The sequence below is a fragment of the Pocillopora verrucosa genome, chromosome 8, assembly GCF_036669915.1.
Source record: "Pocillopora verrucosa isolate sample1 chromosome 8, ASM3666991v2, whole genome shotgun sequence".
In the NCBI taxonomy this organism is placed as follows: domain Eukaryota; kingdom Metazoa; phylum Cnidaria; class Anthozoa; order Scleractinia; family Pocilloporidae; genus Pocillopora; species Pocillopora verrucosa.
The window spans coordinates 403408-425377 of record NC_089319.1 but is presented as its reverse complement, the minus strand read 5'-3'; the positions used below and the strand labels follow the sequence as shown (position 1 = coordinate 425377).

The 21970-nt window shown below is 36.3% G+C and overlaps 1 protein-coding gene across 1 annotated transcript; it reads left to right on the top strand.

Annotated features, from left to right (window-relative positions):
- The first annotated feature begins 77 nt into the window (after positions 1–77).
- On the top strand, positions 78–17308 carry LOC131785835 (sorting nexin-14). The gene is made up of 40 exons (XM_066170886.1): positions 78–219; positions 733–801; positions 1172–1223; positions 1403–1485; positions 1685–1712; positions 2383–2433; positions 2561–2604; positions 3001–3088; positions 3265–3349; positions 3469–3634; positions 3774–3849; positions 3968–4012; positions 4883–4966; positions 5375–5489; positions 5631–5698; positions 5800–5887; positions 6156–6213; positions 6408–6474; positions 7273–7334; positions 7487–7572; positions 7831–7880; positions 8221–8328; positions 8879–8924; positions 10225–10246; positions 10764–10813; positions 11504–11619; positions 11699–11810; positions 12887–12927; positions 13077–13156; positions 13414–13444; positions 13630–13661; positions 13769–13797; positions 13958–14014; positions 14515–14608; positions 14986–15056; positions 15253–15283; positions 15436–15500; positions 15672–15763; positions 16350–16406; positions 16856–17308. Exons 1-40 carry the CDS (start codon positions 125–127, stop codon positions 16895–16897), a joined length of 2736 nt encoding a protein of 911 aa, XP_066026983.1. The 5' UTR covers positions 78–124; the 3' UTR covers positions 16898–17308.
- Positions 17309–21970: the final 4662 nt, after the last annotated feature.

Below are 21970 nucleotides of genomic sequence, written 5' to 3'. Positions count from 1 at the left end.
GACTGGGCAGAGAATGGTGTGTACTACTTTGTGTAAGCAAGTTGAACCTGTCCGTCGAAGTAGAGAGCCTTCGATTTTTCAAGGGGTACTACATAAAAAGGATGACGGCACTGTAGTCTACGAAATGATCAGATCGGATCGTCAAAATCTAGAAACAATTCGACCCGTTTTGGCTTCAGGAGCATTTTTTGTGATTATCTTCACGTTCCAGTTTTACAGGTTAGTATTCTATTACATTTTTTCATATTTGTTGTTTGATCAGCACCCTACCCAAAATGAGCTGTGATTTGGTAACCGGTACGTAAGTAGCCCAGCTGAGAAGATCAGTGATCACAGTATGTCTATGGTTATCTTCTCTGTTTCAATTTTGATTTTGAAGCTGTTAGTTGATTATGATCTTATAAAGTTAACAAATTTCTATGAACCCATATTTTCACGTCCAACTCAAATACCAATACTTAAGATCATGTGACATGTTGTAAGCTTACTGTAGACGTATTAAGCTTAGTATTAGTAGTTGATGTTGATGAGGGGTGTTAGTTAGAAAGGGGGTTTTTAGGGTTTGGGTCGGAATAATTTAGGGAGAGATATATCGGTAACGAGATCAACTATGAATATCGCTCTTACTCCATATAAGGAAATTAGTATCTATAGATATCTTGGATTATTCTTCAAAAAAAATTGTTATTACGTGTTTGCATCAATGTAACTCTAAGCTTTTTTTGTAACTAGTTGTCCCCCATTAGTCATTGGAATATGGATTCTTGCCTTTGGAGTTGCAGTAGGATTCCTTGTCTTTAGGTAAAGTTTGATCATCATATTCATAGATATTCAAATCTTGCAGTAAATACATGGTAATAGTTTACTTATAGTGAATGAACAGCTGGAAAGCAAAACTTACTCACTAAATCTGGGATATGATTTTAAAGGGCATGCCCAAACTGAGATGCTGATTACCAGCACTGGCTCAAGTCTAAAGAGACCAAAGTTTCATTTAACCAGGAAAAGGAGACCTGCATTTTATGTTACAAAACTTTTAAAACTTCAAAAAGTGCGCATGAATCTAATTCTTAGTTGTTACCTTAACAATAATTTTTTTCTCTGTCAAGCTTCTAAGTTGGTAGTTCTTAATGTTACTAACACTTGCATATCTTGACTTGTTTATATCCAGTTATTGTTCAGTTTTACCCTCTGTACTACTGCACTGGGGCCCTCGCAAAAAGGTACTTGACTGTATTATAATAAACTGTTTCTACTTTAGGAGCCTAGTGGTATTGTACATCAGCCAACCGAAAGAATGTTAGCCGTGTGTTAGTAGTTGAATTAAGAGTGGATATAAATAGTGATATACCTAATAGTATACAAATTTATTGATGGTTTGTGAAAATCTCTTTTTCTACAGTATTATGAAGAAGGTGAAAAGTTACAGGCATCCTCATCCAAGCAGTGTACCATTTGTGGTAATAGAAAATGCCAACGTCACAGGTATATAACAATATCACAAATTCTTTGTTCTTTGCATGCCAATTATATTTGAAAATGGCAAAACATTTTATTGACTTACTTCAGGCACATTTACACTTTTCAATTTCAGATATAACTAAATCCTTTGTTGTACATATATTGGGTGATAAAAAATTAATTTTTTTTAATTATCTTATTATTTCCTTCTTAATGCACAAAGACCAGAGATTTCAAGAGCCAAGCTAAAGGTAAAAGTATCACAACTAATATTTCACTCTTTTTGCTCTGGCAATAATTATTAATAATGTTTAAGGTCAACGCTATTCCCCTGAACTCTCGTGGGTAGAGACTAACATTGCTTCTGACATCATGAAAAGAATTCCAAATGGCAAAAGTACACTTTTAGTTCTTGGGAATGGAATGCTGCAGCTTGGAATGCTTCTGTCACTTATGAGCCCTCAACTCCCAAGATCTGATTGTTGATTCTCCCCTCTGGCTGCTAAACATTTCCCTACAAATTAGTTACAAGAATTATGTGTTAAATTAAGGTAACACTTTCTATACCTGATAAGTTTGAGTTTTCTCATTACCTGTTTGCTGGATGGGGATACTATAGGGAGAATTTACAAGTGAATCATTTCTGGAAGTCAACTATTAAGGGATAACTAGTATATTATTCTAAACAAAAGTGACTGGTGTAACTTAGGGAAAATTTCATGACTTTGAAAAGTGGCTGTAAGATGTAAGGACCAAGGTGTTTGAATGCAGGTTTGTTATCACTTAAGTTAAGATGATCAGCAACTGAGGGAATTAACTTTAGGTGGATGAAATTATCTTCCAATGGTATTTCATATTAAATTTAGCAACAAAGTGATCAAAGTAAGCCATTTCCTAATCTTGCTTCTCTTTTATCTGTAGCCATGGGAAGACCTTTTTATTCCAGAATCTGTAGATGCCGCATTACAAGAGGTTTGTCATAGAATGTGATTACTGACTTGTACTTATGGAATTCACTCATCAGACATACTACATTTTGATAAGGTATATATTGTTTGCTGATTTTATTTAATATGTAATTGTATCCTTTTATTTTCAGTTTCTTGGTCTCTTACTTCAAAACTATGTGTACAGCTGGTACAGGTAAACTTTTTCTTATTTAATAATAGAAGAGAAAGATTAATGTAAAATGTAAATAATTTATATCATAATTTACTTTAAAGTTACTCCAGGTGATATTTTACTGAGTTTCCTGTCCAATAATCACAGACATGTCATATGATTCAAATCCTACATATTTAGAGTTTATACCCAAATGTTTGGTTACATTCATATACAAGAAAGACTAAGGTAGCAATTAAATAAAAAATGAACAGTTTTCCTGTATTTCATTTTGAAATTCAATTTGTCACTAAGAGAGTTGGCTGCAAACTGGTATACCAGTTTTGAATCATGCATACATGTATTTAGATTACTTAAAATAAAACTGTTGTTAACAATAATTCTGCTCTAATTGTATCTCACTTCACTGTCCTGTAGAGAGTTAAGCTGTAGTGAAATATGTGTGGATGAAATCCGTGCAAGCATTAGATACATGGCTGCAGTGTTGTTAAAGAGAATACAAAAGGTACATTTCCTGTGTTACAAACTGTAAATGAATGTTTGAAATGTTAGAAAAGGCAAAAAAACAACTAGCATAGCCATATGACACCAGGTCTGGGAATTCAGCCTACAATGAGGCTAAGCAATGCTTCTTTGCCAGCCCAATACATGAACTACTATCAATATCTGTTCTCTCCTCAGGTTGATCTCCCAACTTTTGTTATTAACAATGTTGGCAAGGAAGGTTTGAAGCATTTAGAGATGTATTTGACAACAAAACAAAAAGGTATCACCCAGCAGTGCTCTTTATCTGTATAGAATAATAATGATAATGATAACATGGAGTTTATAATAGAAATAATTAATTCACAAGACTAAAAGTAACTGTTTGTTGTATTCATCCAGTCACAGCATCAGGCTCTGCAGCCAACATCCAGACAGCCATTTTAGATCGCTTTGGACCCAAGATGCATTGTGCACTGCAGAGTCGTCAAATGGAACTTCACTATCTGAGGAAACTGTCAGAGTCTATTATTCCTGTTATATTACCTCCAAATTCCTTGCAGTGTAGGTATGTTGTGGCCATAACATTTCTTTTTTCACCAAACCACACAGAGTACATGTTAGTAAGCAATCCATTGAATAGTCTATTATTTAATTTGTTTTTAAGATTTTCTGTATTGCTTTAACCAGATCTTATCAAATTTCAGGAGTCTTTTGTCCTTACTGCGAGAACTATTAGCCAGTGCAGTCTTTTTAACAGCAGTTGACAAACTATCAGATCCGGTCAGTTCACTGTTAAAAAGTTGACTGTAATTTATGGTCTGATTCATTTTAAATGCAATGCTATAATTTTAAAATACTACACTTTGTTATGATAACTTAATTTTTTTAAACTTTTCAGGATTTTGTGAATAACATGCTTCTTCTACTTCTGGACAAAGAACCTGTAGGTGTTTCTTTTCAACATGTCACATTGTAGTTGTTGTTTATAAAGTATTAAAGTAATTGTTGTTGTTTAGTTTTAACTTTGCTTTCATGTTGGGTAATGCTGTAAGTATAGGAAATCGTATGAACGCAAGTGCATTTCGTGATTTATGGGCACGAGTGATGTTTTGAAAGTTCTCAAAATTGCACGAGCCGTAGGCGAGTGCAATTTGAGAACTTTCAAAACATCATGAGTGACCATAAATCACGAAATGCACGAGCAGGTTCATACGATTTTTTATTTATTATATTCTCAACAAAATTACTCCATCGCGCTACTCTGCACGCCTTACGTACTACAAAAAACACTTCAATGGGTTCCAAAATGCTCACATGTTTTATTTGAACCAATCAAAAATGTGACAGGTAAATCAAGTGTGAAGTTCTTGAAAGTTTCTCAGAAAATATTACAAGCCGAACTCAAAAGCTAAATTTCAGTTATTAAATGTTGTGCTCGTATTCTTCCATTTTTGGGTTTACTTTTCGTTGAGTCGCCCATGTTTGCCAGACATTTAACCAGGTCTGTGTAGCTTTCAACGTGTTTTTGTTTTTCGCATTTTCTTTAAGTTGCTCAACGATGTTTTGGTTTGACAAAGCAAACCAGCTGTCAGCCATTTTTTTATAATTTGGTGTTCAAATTTGGCGCTTCCCCGGTGTTTCCATGGCAACTTCTCCGTATTGCACTCTATAACCTCTATTGCACTCTATAACCTATTTATGCATTCATCATTGACCAATCAGAAACGCGATATTTTGTTGAGTATATAATAAGAAGGGTTATTCAATTAATTCTCATAATATTATTCAAACCAAAGTCATGTCCATGTCTCAGATGGTTGCCTCAGAAGAACCACCCTCTCCAAAAGTGCCATTACTTGCTAAGTTTGCCAAACCAAGGACTCCAGTTATGAGCTCGGTAAGTTGTGAATCATGGACATGTCACACAGGGAGGAATTTGAATTGTGACAGAATTGATACAGATGTCACCTTTGTTAGAAAGGTCATATAATAGCTGTATCCACTAGCATTCCTTAATTTGGTACTGTTATGTTATGTTCTCTCTGGTGAAAGAGGAAGGTTCAAACTTCAAGAATATTATGGAGACAGATATTTTAAAAGTTCAGATCCTGTCATTGAGACAAAAAAAAAGCTCTCGAGTCCAAGCAATAAATTGTGCAAAAATTTAGCATGTGGAATATAACCACTAATAGTTAAGTGCCTAGCACTGCAATATTTAGCTTTCTTTCTCTTAAAGGCAAAACATCTTATCTGAGTAATGTGAGATAATTACATTTGCTAGTTTGTATGTTTGTTTATTTTTCAGGCTCTTCATCTTTCCATAGCAGATATACTTCATACCCAGTCTGCCCTGTTTCCTTTCATGCAGTTTATGAAAAGCGAAGGAGCGCTAAACATTCTCCAGTTCTGTCTTACTGTTGGTATGTTAATTTCATTTAACATTTAGATTTACCAACACTGTAATTTTTTTCCAGTAATACAACAATGTAGCATTAAAAATTGTCTATTAGAGGGTTTTTTTCCAACAATTTTGCCTATGTTTTGTTCTACAAATGTTGCAGAGGATTTCAATAAAAGAATATTTGCTTCTGAAGAAACAGAAGAAGAGAAAGTATTTATATTAAAAGAGGTAAGATCTGCATGTGTCTTAATTTATAACCTTTTTTACCAAATCACTGGTATGTATCTTTGGACATGTTTTGAGACCATTGTTCATCTTTGGTTACACAGGTCAGAGAAATCTTCAGTTCATATTTCGATAATGGAGCTGTGGACAGAATCAACTTTGATCCAGATATGGTCCAGGGGTTACAAGACTGTAAGTGTTTAAACGCTAAATTCAGCTATAAGAAAGATTTTTTTTTGCTGAAAATGAAACCTGACCGACCTGTTCCCAAGTTTTACTACGAAACCTCTTCTTTTAGATATGACGAGGTGGGGCTTGTTTACGATCAGTATTACCTTTTCTTTGTGTTGGACCTCGTATTTTACATTTAACTGAATGCAGACTTCTACTGCGGGTGTCAGTTACATAGTTTTTGTTCTTCTGTCTTGAAACTTTTCTCGTTTGTTTTACTTTATTTCAGGTATTAATGCTCCTGTTGACAAGATGGAGAGATTGAAAATAGCTTCCTTTCTGTCAAAGTAAGTTAATTTTAATCGTAGCAGTTGAAGCAATTTTACGTTGGTTTGAAAACAGATGTATAATTTTTGTTGTAGTTTTGATATTCAGGGTTGTGTTAACTAAACACAGTCTCTGTCCGCACCAACCTGATAAACATTATACTCAACCGCATCTACATGCTGTCTTTGTGATTTGTTCTCGATCGATATTTCAGGGCCTGTGAACATGCTTACAATCTTTTAGAGACAACTTTTCTGCCCCTGTTTTACCAGAGCGATGATGTAAGTACTTGTAAAGATAAATTTATTGATGTCTCATAAGTTTCCACGATGATAAAAGCCCCCTTCTTGAAATCACGCATAGTTTTACATACTTAATTTTTCCCAGATAGGCGTTTCTGAGTAGGTGACAAATGCAGACATTTACAAACAACATAAACTTTACCAAACTTACTTAAACGAAAATGAAATAGGAAGAGTGAAATAAATTTATGAATGAATTTGTCATGTGATCCTGCAAGAACCTATAACATTTCGTCACGAAAACAAAAATCACATTGTGGAGGGAATCATTTACACGCATTGTACCTTCTTTGTCGGCAAATTTCTTTTCCGGTAATTTACTGTTGACAACTGGGTTGAAAAAGTAAATTAGCCACCGTAAAGGGTAAAAAAGCTGACGTTTCGAGCGTTAGCCCTTCGTCAGACCCAATCGCTCTGACGAAGGGCTAACGCTCGAAACGTCAGCTTTTTTACCCTTTACGGTGGCTAATTTACGTTTTCAACCCAGTTGTCAACACTAAATTACCTGCTATACTCTCCCACCGACGCAGCACCACAGTTTCTTAAGAAACTTACCCCTTTATAAATTTCTTTTCCCTCTAATTTGCATTTATTTGTTTGTTTGTTTGTCTGTAGATACGTGCACCTTCGTATATAATTCTTGTAGGACACAGTTGTTTGTACAAATCGCATATATTCAGCATTGTCTTGCTAATCAGCTTACTTTTCCTTGACATGAATTTGCTTTTAACCCCTGATTTTTTACGTTAAGGCTCGAACATTCATTTCAATCTGCAGTATTTTACACTATTGTGTGGAAGCCGATTGCCGGCCAAAACTTTGAACAAACCGACTTCAAGGTAAAGAAACCTCTTCAATCGCTTCGTTTTCATTTTGATCGACGATATCTCTTATGAGTTGTCATTCGTTTGTAACTGAAAATGACGCTGACCAAGTTAACTTCGACGCGACAGATTGAGAGAAGCAAGATATTCCTTTCCATTTGTTGCAGGGCTTCAAAGAAGAAGTTCGATCCTTTGGCCGAGTTTTCAAGGTTAGCCGGAAAGTTGAAAGATAAAGTAATGAATCCGAACAAAGGTTAGTAAAAGTAAAGTGACTTTGTTTGTCGTAGGTCGAAAAGTATTATAGGTTGCTTTAAACATGTAATACGAAATTAGGTACACCCGATTTTTCCATTATACCATGTTTTTACTTTGTTTGTAGAACTTTTGGGGATTTCAATAATTCTTGACTACAGTTTCACCCAACAGCGCTGTAAATTCTTCAACGTTAATTTTTTTTATCATAAGGATACTCTTTTAAGGTATTGACTCCACTAAATTTTGTCCACTCCAGATGATTCACCGTATGAAGAGGACCCGTTTGATATCCCGGATACACCTCCGGTAACGCTCTACAACTTTTTCCCCAAATCACTAAATAGTGTAAACACTCTGGAATAAAATATATTAAAGTTCACACGGCAACCAGGTGGACAATCAGACATGGTTTGATGCTACTCTGGTTTTGAAGTTAACTTCTTCGGTTACATTCATTAAATCTGTAAACCAGAGTAGCATCAAACCATGTCTCACCCTGGAATAGTTTGGATGTTGGTTAGCAATGTAATGAACAACATTATCATGAACACTGATGTTGAAACGGGTATCTCTTCTTTTAGTTTCTTTTTATTATTATTATTATTATTATTATTATTATTATTATTATTATTATTATTATTATTAGGATTTCGACTGGCAAAGTGAAGAAAGTGAAGAAGTGGAAGAGAAGGAGACACGTGACCTCAGCTTGTGGAAGATAACGATTCCTCACGTGATCATGGAAACTAAACAGGTGATTGGTCATTCCACATTTTAGGCTTAGTTTAGCCAGCCATAACTTTCGCTTTTGCCTGCATTGCAGGAGCCTGTTTCAGGCATTCAGTTCGTAAATAGCACAAGCAGAGCGGCAGGGCTAAGACACTGTAGGGTCAAGTACTTTATTACGCGACCCAACCTCACTCGACCCAACCTCACTCGTTTTTTCACTCCTCCGCTACTATCGCGCCGTTTGCTTTCGCGTTTCGTATTACTTTTTGAACGCCCTGGAACAGGCTACCGCTGCAAGTTAAAGCGAGCAGGAAATCAATTATCACCAACCACAAAATTTAGTGAATGCAAAGCGGTTGACTTTCAATTTCTATTTTGTGACCATCAAACCAGACCTAAATGAAATCTATTGAATACGCAGTCTTGTGATAGGATTGGTTACCGTGTTGATAGATTGTAGAGTAAACATTATGGTAAATGCTTAGACTAGTGATAACGCTGATGTTTTCACTTCACGTCTTACACCAGTTATAGACATTTTTATACGAAGCGTAATACATTACATTGCTTTACAGAAGTGTATGTTTATTATATCAGTGGAAAGAGCTGATGTAGGAGAAGGTGCGTATGGTTTACACCTACATTCTGTACAATTGTCACTATTCCGAATCAAGGTGTTCTTAACAATCGTCGCCTTTTCCATCGCGAAATTGAACAAGACATACATGGCAGAATTAACTTTTACCAAACAACGAATTTTAACCTGTCCTCAAATGCGATGAGATAGCGTGTCATCCATTTCAATGCGTTGTCTAAGTTAATAGTTTATCTTCCAGTGACTTTGGCCCAGTTTACTAGACTAATCTCAATGTCAGATGTTTTTTCCCCTTCTTATAGTTTTCATTGCTTTCGACCAACGTTTCTGTGCACTTTTGAGTCCTTCTTCCTTTTCCACCAAATCTCTGGATATTTGTGTGAACTTGTTTTCTAAGCTTGCTGCTGCCTGTTGAGTTATTTGAGTTTGTTGCATGGACATTTGTAACCGTAATTCACTTTGTGAAAGTCTTTGGTCGATGTGTGCAAGCTGGTGATATAAGGTTTCAAGCCGATCGCGCATTCTCTCATATTCCATCGTCTTTCTATCGAAGTTAAGAGCCAGGCTTTGGTTCGCTTGATGTTCTATCGACGGTGTATAAAGTTTTCTAACAATCGCTTTGTTGTAAAGCGACGCCACCTTTTGAAATCAAAGGGGTATTGTTTCAGCCAAAAGCGGCTTTCTTTGCAACAAAGTTGATAATTAGAAGACGGTAATTAAAAGTCAAAATTATTATAACTATTACTATTTTAAGCTACAAATTTCAACATGTAAACGAATCGTTAAGATGAAAGATGTTATCCAGCAAAGCGCTCTTTATAAGGTATTTTTTTACTTCTTTCACCTAAATTGTAAAGTATTTTTCCAAAGCTATGTTCGAAGGTTCTTTCAAATATCCGCTCATTCCACGGTTACTTCTCGAGTGTAACTCTGATTATCAGTGTTTCCTTTCCAGCCCTATTCAATTTCCTTTAGTTCAGTATGAAACGATACCAATGGATATCAAACCAGCATATACCTTTGGTAACTAATGCCTTCAAAGCATCCCAGCTCCCCCACAATCCGCGCGTATTTTTCAAAGCTCTTATTTCATTCGTTGTCAATAGGACACACCTCTTTCAAAATGGCTGAACCGCTTTCTGAATGCGCGTAAGTGGCAACCTATTATAGGAATGGTGAAGTTATCCAAATGAAGGAAATCCCAAAGAATTTTATTATTTCTCGAGGACCGGTAAAGCGGTCTACTATTGCTTGCGTTTTGTTGAAAACGGCGTCGAAGCTCAAGCAGTGAATTCTATTTCTCTTTTTTCCTGCTTTTCTTTGCAGTTACCCGATGGGATGTTGCACGGTAGGTTTTAATTACTGTTTGTCATCAGCTACAAAGACTTCGAGCAGTCCATCCTTTTCAGCGAAAAGCACGAGTCAAAAACAAATCCGTGAAAAAAACCAACGGTGTTAGCTCGCCGCGCGAAACTATGGGAGCGAAGTGCACGCGAAAAAAGAGAATGCTCGTAGTTTATCAGTTACCAGTTGATTTGTATTAATTGAACAACAAAGAGAGGCTCAAGCTGGACAGCTGTCCTTTCATTCTCTAGTTTGTAGTGGAACTAAACGAATAACACGAATTTTGACGTTTTTCACAAAGTTGAAGTTTGCGAAAGATTCCACCTGTTTTTTCAATTTTGAAAGTGGTGAAGGTATTGGTGATATTTTTTCCTTTTTTCAGTGTAAGGTTTGCTCGTATTCTATCACCCTAGTTGCGGAAAGGAAATTATTGTGCAAGTCATTATACAAAGAAGCTAAGCCATTGCAGATTTGATTTTAACAGTTTAAGTTGCTTTGTGATGTTCATTTTAAATCCACAGGAGGTATAAGGAATTCTTTGTTCTTCAAAGCAAGTTACAGGAATTTCACGGTAAGTAATGGAGTTTATTCCATGTTTACTGAAAGAATCTAAAGTCCACCACATGAGGCTAAGATTACCCTTTGGTCAGCCTGGACTGAAGAATCTTGGCTTATCTCGGGTTATATCTGTTTTGTTTCTGTTTCTAAGCATGCGTGAACTACCCGCACAGCAACTGAGCCTCATAGATTTTAAACACAGATTAGGTGATTTTCTCAAAGTCACAGTTGTCAATATTCCGTCGCGAATTGTATGTCAGTCTCTTCTTTTACAATCTGCAATCGTGAATGGCAATATACGAACCACAGTAAATCTGATTTTACATTACAAAACACCGTGACAGGGCGAACCTTAGGTAGCTCTTCCATTGGGCGTAGGTGTGGGAACATCTAGAACTACTGCTAATGATCGTCCATTTATAGGACGCGGAATCCAAATCTGTTCACCAGAAAGAAGTAAATCTTTTAATTTTAAATAAAGGAGACCAAACGTTGGATGCTCTTCAAGTCAACTTGTGATTCGTTAGTGTTCAAAGGCCACAGAAGAAAAACTCGTAGAACTAAATAGCGTAGGCACATAGTTAGTTTTATCACCCAGCCGTCGGAGAGGAGGGACACACCTTTGAGATCCTCAAGACGATATGTTTTTCTTGGACGACACACTTAAAACCTCTATCAGTAATGCATATATTTTTTTTTGTAGGTTCAATCGACGACTCGCTTCTCCCACCGAAGCGAAATTCTTCAAAATCAATTTCACAGAAGAGTACAGCTATTTATTTTGATGCGTGTAGAGTTCAGTTCGAGAAATATTTACAGGTCAGTATGAAGCATTAATGATGAATCTCATGGCGTGGAATGAATTGTTGCAATAATTTGTGGTTTGTCTTTTTTGTAGTATTTGTGTTCTAATCCGCTGCTCAAAGGGAGCGGTTTACTCTTCAACTTCCTTTCACCAGAAAAGGAATTCAGTAAAATGTTTGGCCCTGACAAGATGGGCGATAAAGCGGGTAAGTTACATGCTGTTTTTGTGCTACTAATAAATTCTGTACATCAGTAACATAATGATGAATGGCAAACACTCGAAACGTCAGCGTAAGAAACTCTTTACGGTGGCCAATTTACATCATAAACTCAGCTCATAAAACTAATTACCTTATAATTCAACCCATCGCGATAGCACCACAGTTTCTTTAGAAACTTACCTCATGAATGAAAAAATACATGAATCAATCAATATAAGGATAAGTCATAAAGCCATGCGATGTTAGTGAGCGAACAAAGCTTGTTTGAAACATATGTGCAGCTCAGAGAAATAAGTTAATCGGAGCTAATTAGGAAACATGATACAGTTTGAAATTAGAAGATCCTCGCAGCTAATAACACTACTGAAACTAGTAGTTGTAAGTAGGACCTGAAAAAAAAATTTCAGGCCCGTACGGGATTTGAACCCATGACCTCTGCGATACCGGTGCAGCGCTCTACCAATTGAGCTAACAAGCCAACTGGGAGCTGGTCAATGAATTGGGTACAAATAAACATCCGAGCGAATGAAGATTTAGATATATGAAAATTCACATATTTGCACTGCGGTGGAAAGATGAAATTAGAAGATCCTCGCAGCTAATAACACTACTGAAACTAGTAGTTGTAAGTAGGACCTGAAAAAAATTTCAGGCCCGTACGGGATTTGAACCCATGACCTCTGCGATACCGGTGCAGCGCTCTACCAATTGAGCTAACAAGCCAACTGGGAGCTGGTCAATGAATTGGGTACAAATAAACATCCGAGCGAATGAAGATTTAGATATATGAAAATTCACATATTTGCACTGCGGTGGATCTTCTAATTTCATCTTTCCACCGCAGTGCAAATATGTGAATTTTCATATATCTAATTTCTAATTTCATCTTTCCACCGCAGTGCAAATATGTGAATTTTCATATATCTAAATCTTCATGATACAGTTTGGTGGTTCATCATGATTCTCTGTCAGAAGAATATAACGGACACTGTCATACATTTCCAGCTTGATTTTTTTTCTATATTTTTTATTCTGATTTCTCGGTTTTTCGCTTTTCTTAGGTAAAAAGATCAAGTCAATGACAACAATACTCAAAAAAGAGGTAGGCATTGAAGAACAGGCTATGAAATGCTGTACAGAAAAGTGAATGACATTCATTCTTACTCCGAGTTCTATTTCAGTATTCATTTGGCGGGACTGGATATAACATTTCCATCGTGAAACTGTAAGTTTTTCTGATTCTCTTTACAGAAAGGTCAAAACCTTGATCCATTTCTACAATCGTTCTTATCATCCACCGTAGAACCAACCAAAAGGAAGCCATTGCCAAAGTAAGTCATTCTCTTCATGCTGAATTGTTTTACAGTCATGTGACCGTAAATGTCAGGCGATCGTGCAGAACTACAAGCAGAGTCTCTTAGTTTATCTTGTCACGTGAGTCACAAGTGGTACGCGAAAACCAGTTATATTACATCTGATTGCTTAGGACTCGCACAAAAAAACGACTGTCTGGGCTTGCTGTCGCTTATTCAAGACAAAATTGCGCTGTATTATCGGTTTGGTAAATATTAGGTACTATTTATTGCAGGGGTCTTCTAGCTCAGTCAAGAAGAAGCGAGGTATGCTTTCATTTCATACGTTATTACCTTATTTCCATTTTTGCATTCTTTATTTGTTTAAGAAAAAACTAAATTAAACTCGCTTTTACCAGCCTTCAATCTTATGTCTTTAAAGATTTTGAAGTTTCGGTTTTGAAACCTTTTAAGCATTGTAATGTGTTACATCTTGTTTGAATTGCATCCAGGAGGGAATTTTTCCAGGAAGGAGAAAACCATCGTAAGTATTGCGTGGTTCGTAGACCCTTCTTTATTATCCTCGAGAGGAACAATGAGTACAATCGACAGTGTTATCTAATCATTTGATATTATTTTTCCTTTTTTTAGGGGTAGTTCGCTACGCTTGAAGGTGGAAGGTGAGCAATTAATCCATAAAATTTTACAATCGCTTTGTTTGTTTGTTTGTTTGTTTGTTTGTTTGTTTTTTCATATTTACATGGTGTAGCTCATGGGATTATAGTAGGACATGAGTGTTGGATAAAGCTGATTATCATCGAAATCTTTGTCGTTATGCAGCATCAGGAAAGCCGCTGATATCAGTGACTGGTGTCACCGACTACATCCTGTTCCTCGGTAAGTCATTTGATCAGTTTTTTTGACTGTAGTATTAAAATGTCTTGGCTTGGGATGCTTGTGTACTGCAAGTCACTCAGCCTGAGTGGTGTGAGCGGTATAAAGGAAGTTGCAACCTGTGCGACCCACCGACCGTCCATAATAAGTGCTACTTTTTACATACGTGAACAGTTAAAATGCGGGCAAAGTAATTCAAAGGCTTCATTATTACGGTTCTTGTAGTTGACTGCGAGTATGAAATTTGGCCTTAAAGTGTACATGAAGTACGTGGGACAAATTAGATTCCTTTGGTGCCAAACCACTGCGCATGCTTTTTAGTTGGGTCTCTCGCCATCAGTCAAGTCGCAAGTTACATTTGATCAATGGCTTTAGGATTGTGAAGAATTAACCAAGAAAGCATGCGACGATTGGTGTTGCTGCTGTAGAGATAATGAAAAACTTCCCTAGTGAATTTTTACCAGTCAAACCATTTATTCTCATTCTTTTTTTCCTTTTCACAGCGCAACGTCTGTTCGATGTCCCAGCCTTGTTATACAGTTTGTTAATTTGTGGAAAAGTCGCATTTCAACAGACCCTAGATGTTTACGCTGACAGGTGCTCATGAAACTTTACTTTTAACAGGACATCAGAGCGATTCTGAATATGAGACTGACATGCATAGCTGCTAGAGCCCATTTTGATTTCCACCACAATACCGCAGTAATTAGTCTTACTCCTCGAGGAGAGAGCCTACATGAGAGTGAAGTTTCTTGCCAAAGAACACAACATAACGGCCAAGCCTGGTATTGAACCTTTATTTTTCCATGCACAGTGAATTCGGCGCAATACAAGATGAGCTAACTATTTTCTCTCAAAAAGATAGAGTTATTGTGAAAGAGATGACTTCCACTAAAACGCGAACATATCAACCTCAGCAAAATCTGGTCATTCCCCTCTCCGTTACTGACCTTACCTTCTTTTTTGTATTGCAGATATTTAGCTGGTAAAGTGGATTTGTTGACGAATGAACATCGCCTGGTTATGATAATTCATTTACTAAGAGGTGACAAAAATTCTGATGTAGATCAATTTGATGTTTTTGAGATTGTTTTCATATGATATGAGCCCATCAAGAACTGCGATCAAAACCTGGTGAAAAATGCAAAGCCAAGTGGAAGAAAATTCAACGTTTTAGCTTAATTTGAATTATTTTACATACTCAAAGACACGCCTATGACAATTTTTTCTCTCTCTTGTAGACGCACTTTTCTTTGATGAAGATCCTCCACGGTAAAAAAAATTGTTTGTAAAAGTCATTTTTTTTACTGAGTTTGATTGCACGTTTGTTTGATTACTTGGTATTTCATTTCATTTCTCATTTACTTATTTATCTCTATAGTTATTTTCGTTGATTTGATTGACTTCTCTCGGTTTTTTCTTAGAACCGATACACAAAAGTTAGAAAGACGTGAAAAGACTCTGAAAGAAATGCTCGAGTTTATACCAGGTGTGTAAGTCAACGTACACGACACGAGACCACTCGCCATCTGGAGTGCGTTTGAACAAAAAACACACCTCTACCTTGACTCCACCCAAATTATGGCTAAATCACCTACATTTTGCAATGAGCTGGTGTTATTCTTAGCTTAAGTGCGTACTGTTTGTTACTTGTCTTCAGATATGGCCGTACGTGTTATTGGAGCTGACAGACATAAAACCGGGATCACTTCATTGTTTGAGCTCCTTCAGCAGCCAAGATTGAACAAACAGGTTGGTGTGTTCATTTGTGCTTTAAAATGAAAGGAATCCTTTGGTTGATGATGTAAACTGGTTTTCAATATTCCGGGATAACAGGTATTCTGCACCACGTCATACTTTTAAAGTAACTTGTTCCAGATGTTCAGTCATTTAACAACTCCTTTTTACCCATTAAAAGAAAGAAAATAAAGCAGCCTGACATTATCAGTAGAGCAACGGAAAATAAACTCATGAAGAGCGTAGCATGATTTATATGACTACGTTTTCTAAAACCTTACGCTTGGAACTGACGAATTGAGCCACAAGGCTAGTTTCGAACATATTTACAGTGGTTTTTGTTTCCTGATATATTGTCGTTGTGTTGTGTTTTGTGTTTATGTTTTTTTTTTTTTAATTTCGCCTTTTATATAAAAAAGAAGAGTTAATTTATGTATGCAGAAATGAAGAATTGCGTCATCCAATAAAAAGCCAGAAAACAAACAAAGCTTTTCAAATCAAGTCAGATAGTTCAAAGTGGATACAAGAGACGATTCGGGAGTTGACTGAATTATGAATCTTAGTATCTTAATCGTGACGTTGCTTTTTGTTTGTCTCTAAGCTGACGTACGTTCTCCTGGATAGTTTGATGGGAGAGATTTTTCCAGAGCTAAAGGAGGTATGACACTGCCTCTTTCCTTAGCAATTTCCTCTCTTCTCTGCTGACAGGCAAACAACTTAAGCTTAGAAATCCCTCAAAGTATGGCGTAGTTTTGTTATGGACCTGAATTTATTCACTTACTCGTGCTGATTGATTTATGTATTAAACGTGGATTAAGCGCGTATCCCATGCCTCTCCTACAGAGTTTGGCTCTGTCCTCAAAGTCTTGCTATTTTCTTCTATTCATATATCTAGGGGCGGAGCAAAGGCGGAAATTTCTCCCTGAGTACATGGAGTGATCAACACAATTCAAAATAGCGTTTGTCATGTCGGGCTCTACTAAAAAATTGTCAAAGAGGTCTTTTTGATAACGATTTTAACTACTCTTTACTGTTGGAAACAAAGAACTTATCAGTTCGTAACAATTTCAATTAATTCTTAGAACCGTTGTATTTTATTTTCCACAGAGTGAGTTGTTTCCAGCAGAAGAGCTCTCAAGTCGCAACTGAATCAAAATATGTCAAAAACGGGAAAATGGGTGAAAGTCAAACAAGCTGAGACAAAGTTTCTCACCAAGAAAAGAGGGAATAATTACCAAGCGGGGATGATTAAATGGAGATTCTAAAGCGTGTGGGCAGACCTAAATAGTGGTTCAGGAAAATAAGAGTAACCTTATTTTCTAATGTGAACCCAAGCGAAATCATTTCATACGGAAGAGTATATTACTTTTAAACTGTGTAAATATGTAAGTAACAATGATGAAAATTAATCTTTAAAAGCTATGATAAAATGTGGTAATTTATGTTTTTTATTTAAAGTTTTGCCAAAAATACAGGAAAGACTTGGTATCTAATTGGATATAATTATTTTTTCAAAGGTCTATGATTCTACTTTCAAAATAAATTGACATACGAAATCAACGCCCACTGTAATTTGGTTTTTTTATTTGTACGAAAATGCAACTGTTTTATTCTTTTCGCTTTTATTCATGAAATGTTTGACAGTGCGGTTGTCCACCATTACAGGAAGGTATCAGAAAGGTATTTACTTGTTGTTACTGGTCTATGACTGTATAGTATAAGACTGACGTCAGTTTACATTTCCTCTAATATTACAGCTTTACAATGGCACAACTTAAGTACCACCTCTGTCATTCATCGTTGAGTTCTGAAACCTTTGATTCTGATAGACACGCTGTAGTTAGAAAGTGGATTCAGGTGGAAATGGGTTCTAAAATGCTGAGATAATCAGCCCGGAGACGAAAGCTTATTCTAAATTTACCACCGTTTGCCTCTCCTAATTAACTCGGCCTCGTTCTGCTGCAAATAACAGCAGGCAACTGCATTAACAGATGGATATTGCTTGATGAACTAGAAACATAACAATATGGTTTTCATAATCGAAACTTTTTTTAGTACTTTTCATACCATTTTTCCAGGCACATATGGCTAATTTTCCTTCTATAGGAGAGATAAATTTCTAAGATAAGTACGGCTGACCATAAACTTATCTTTATCTTGATGTTTTTCTTTCTGGTTGGTTAAATATTTGCTCCATGAAAAATCTTCCGCAGAAAGTAGAAAGTGAAAAGAGCCTGGGGCACATCGCTAATCATTCTGCGCGAACGAATGTTAAACATGGCAAATGATCTTCAGGGTTATAAACACATGAGTTCTGTGTTGTTCCTCGAGAATGTGAGCGAAAAAAACGCTTGAGACCTGGATAATGTGTCAACTTCCCGCATTTCCAACAGCTCATCGATGCATTACCACTAATCATAAAGAAGTAATGTACGTAGTAAACAAGTTTCCATGAAGACAAAAAGAGTTTAGTTAATATGATAAATACGCGACGAGTCGTAAATGATTTACAAAAAGCTTTTATTACTTTTGGAAATGGTTATTTCCCCTAACCAAATCGACCTCTGCTTAAACCAATCAGAAATCAGTAATTTACCCCAAATTGACAGAGGTAACTAACCGATTACGGCGAATTTTATTTTCCCCGAGGACTCTTGAAAAGTTTCGCTTATATTTTTTCCTGTCGTAAGCAGACGATAGGCACCCCACGTAGTTGTGATGAAAATAAGTTTGGTTCTAATGCAAATTTGTATCAGCCGCGAGGGAAAGGAAACTTTCATTATTTGAAGGACAAAGCAGCAAGAATTGAATTTTGCAATTGAAATAACTCCATTAAGTGATGACAGAAATTGAAGACCCACTGTATTCATCTTACGTTTCCAATTGCGTTCTAAACGCCTTCTCGTCCTACTCAGCCATAATGTTGAACAGTTTAACAATCCAAGCGCTGAGAAGAACATCGTCGTTACCAAAGCCTTTAAGAATATTACTGCAGAGTCTTGCTGTTTCTGATCTTGGTGTTGGTTTGCTGGCTCAACCTCTTTATATTGCAGTTCTGTTTAAGTGGATCAATGACGTGGAGGACAACCTCCTTAATAACATCTTCGACGTGATCACCAGTTTATTTTATTACGCTTCGTTTCTGGGTCTCATGGCTCTAAGTTTAGACAGATTCCTGTCTGTTCATCTTCATCTCAGATATCAAGAACTTGTGACTCACAAACGTGTCGCTGGTCTGGTCATCTCAGTTTGGCTTTTGAGCACATTTCTTTCTTTAAGTTTGTTGTGGTTACCGAGCGACTTTGTAATCGACCTACTGGAAATTACTATTTTCGGATTTTGTTTTGTTTGTGTGTCACTTTTTTATTTCAGAATTTATCGTACTGTGCGACGCCTTGAAATTCAAATGCAAGCTTTGCACTTAGGGCAAGCTTTTCAGAATCAAAATGACGAAATGAAGAATTTCTTGAGGCTGAAGAAATCTGCCATTAGTACTTTCTATATATATGTTGTATTTATGATTTGTTACCTGCCAGATTATTGTAGTGCTATCCTGAATGTGTTACAGAGTCGACCAAACTTATTTTTAGACGGTTTTGATTTGTTTACTTTTACTCTTGTGTTTGCAAATTCTTCTTTTAATCCTGTTATTTACTGCTGGAGGGTGAAACACATTCGACATAGTATTGTGGGCATACTTCGAAATATATATCGGAATGTCTTTGGGGTTCATGATCATAGCTGATGAAATGTGGAGATATTTCACAAAGAGAAAGTGAAGTAATGATTTCTAGATTTTTTAAAATTTAAAAGTTTGTGAACACTTTATGAAGTTTATCCAGTTGTGAGTCGATCACCCGCCGATGTATTAACTTTTCTGTTAGTTATATACACAAAAACCGGGTGAAAATAATAATCTGACGAGTTACATGTCGATCCAGTGAAGTGGAACTGAGATATAACTTCGTTGATTTTGTTGAATTGAGACGTTAATTTTAATTCACCACACAGGTAAATAGAGCTTCTCGCGCGCGCTGATTGGCTAGTTGGGAAATGAATGGCAAGTATTATTCACCGACGAGTCGACACGAGCAGCAGATGAGACAAAGTCGCGCGTCAAGAGTTCAATTTCCGACACGTTTTTGGTATATTGACAGAAATAAACTAATATTTTGGTTTCTGTGTCGTACTGATACAAAGTCAGTCGAAGTCATGGTGAAATAATACACATAAAAAATTATGCACTTCTGATTACTGATCTGATAGCGCTGTTAAAATTTCGTCTTTCTTGACTTTCTGTGATGCTTTTTCATGTAAATTATTAATAAGTAATAAAATGATATCCTGTGCAACATGAAGTTGCAGTAATATTACGAAGACCGAGCCTTTTACCCTGTGGGAGGAAGGGTAGTAGGCTAATGAGCGAAATAAACCAACATTTCGCAACAAGCTGATAAAAGAATGATTTCACTGAATAAAATATAAAAAAAAAAAGAGAAATGATATCTTTTTTGACGTTGACTGGAACTAGTTATCAATTGTTCACCGAAGTAGATGTGAATAATTGTTTTAGTACAGGAAAAGATAAAGTGTATGTATTTCGATGAAAACTAAACTGAGTCATGAAGATTCACATGTGTATAAATGAATATGTATTTAACTTTTTAATACTCCCACATAATCACTATGCGTATTTGCTGCACAAATGACCTTGCAGCGTTATATGAAATCAACACGTGTAAGTTACAGCAACCATGCTAGACAAGAGTTGCTCCATCGTAATCTATCGCTCTTCACGTGCCATATTCCTATTTCAAAGTAAAAAAATAGGCTCGCTTTTTCTTTCGTTTCGTTCGTTTGAATCAATTTCCGAGTGACTTATCAGTTTATAAAAATCATATATTGTAAAACAATAAGAACAGCTGTTCACGTTATACGTCACCCCTTGAGGGTCCCCCAGTGGAACACATGGCCTCTTCACACAAAGAAAAACTTACAGATCTAGTTGAAAATTTTTGCCGAGCACGTAACATATAAAAAAAACTGGACAGAACTTATTCTGGAAAGTTTTTATTTAAAAATATGCCGAAATATTGGCTCTATTTGTTAAATAGTTCAAGTTCGATTTTAACCTTTCTATAGCTTGTCACTCAAGGCCGCACTTTAAGCGATTTCTTATCAGCAGTCGATTCCGATAACGTTCTTGAAAATCTTAGTCAAAATCTCAGTAACATTCCCACCCACTGCTCACTGGTGTTGTCTGCCTCAGGTCAGCAATATTGTTTGTGACATAGTCTAATGCGGATGCAGTGCGTCGTATTGAAACTGATTTAAGACCTCATATCGGGATTTTTGGCACTAAAAATAGAAATACAGTCCCTATGTACTTGATTAGAGGAGTCCCTTATCGATGTTTTGAACTGCTATTTAGTGAAGGAAAAAGCTTTTTTCTATCATGGACTAGTGGTGGAAAAAATGTTAAAGTTTCGAATACAATAAATGCCTCTCACTGGATGATTATGACATTTCAACATTAGAACAACTAATATTTAAGTTTACACCCTCTAGAAGACTGCTGAAGAAGGGAGAAATTAGCTGTATGAATATATACTATGATCTGTTCGAGGGCAGTCAACTAAAAACAGTGAAATGCATAGCGGAAATTTCTAAGTGTCAAACGCTGGTCAACAGACACGGTCATGATCGTTTGGTAACAATTGAAAATAATATTGATAATTAGGCCTTCAAAATACTTCCAATTGAAAATTGTAGCTTTATTAAAAATGCCAAGGAGAGTCTTAGAGCGATTAATTTTTAAATTAATTGAAAACTAGTATCTATTCTTTCAGAGGTAACACTTCAAAAGTACACAATATTCATTTTCCAACAATACTTCATGGGCCTTGAAAGGTAACTTTGCAGCTTGCATTAAAGGGAAATTTATGTGACTTCGAAATATCTGTTGTACATTGTTTTTGCCAGTGGCCTTATAAACAATCTAATAATTTCGAGAGTTTACGGAAATTGAGTGGGCGTTGAATTTGACAGACAGCTTGTCAATAGACATGATAAGCCTTCGTATTAAAGGTGACATACTATTGGTAGAAAACTAGAACCTGTTTACCTCATTTTATCCGTTTTCTAGCCAAGTTAATTACATTCTAATTCAGATGCTGCCAGCCGGTCCAAGTTGAAAACTTACGACCCGAAATTTTTAAAACC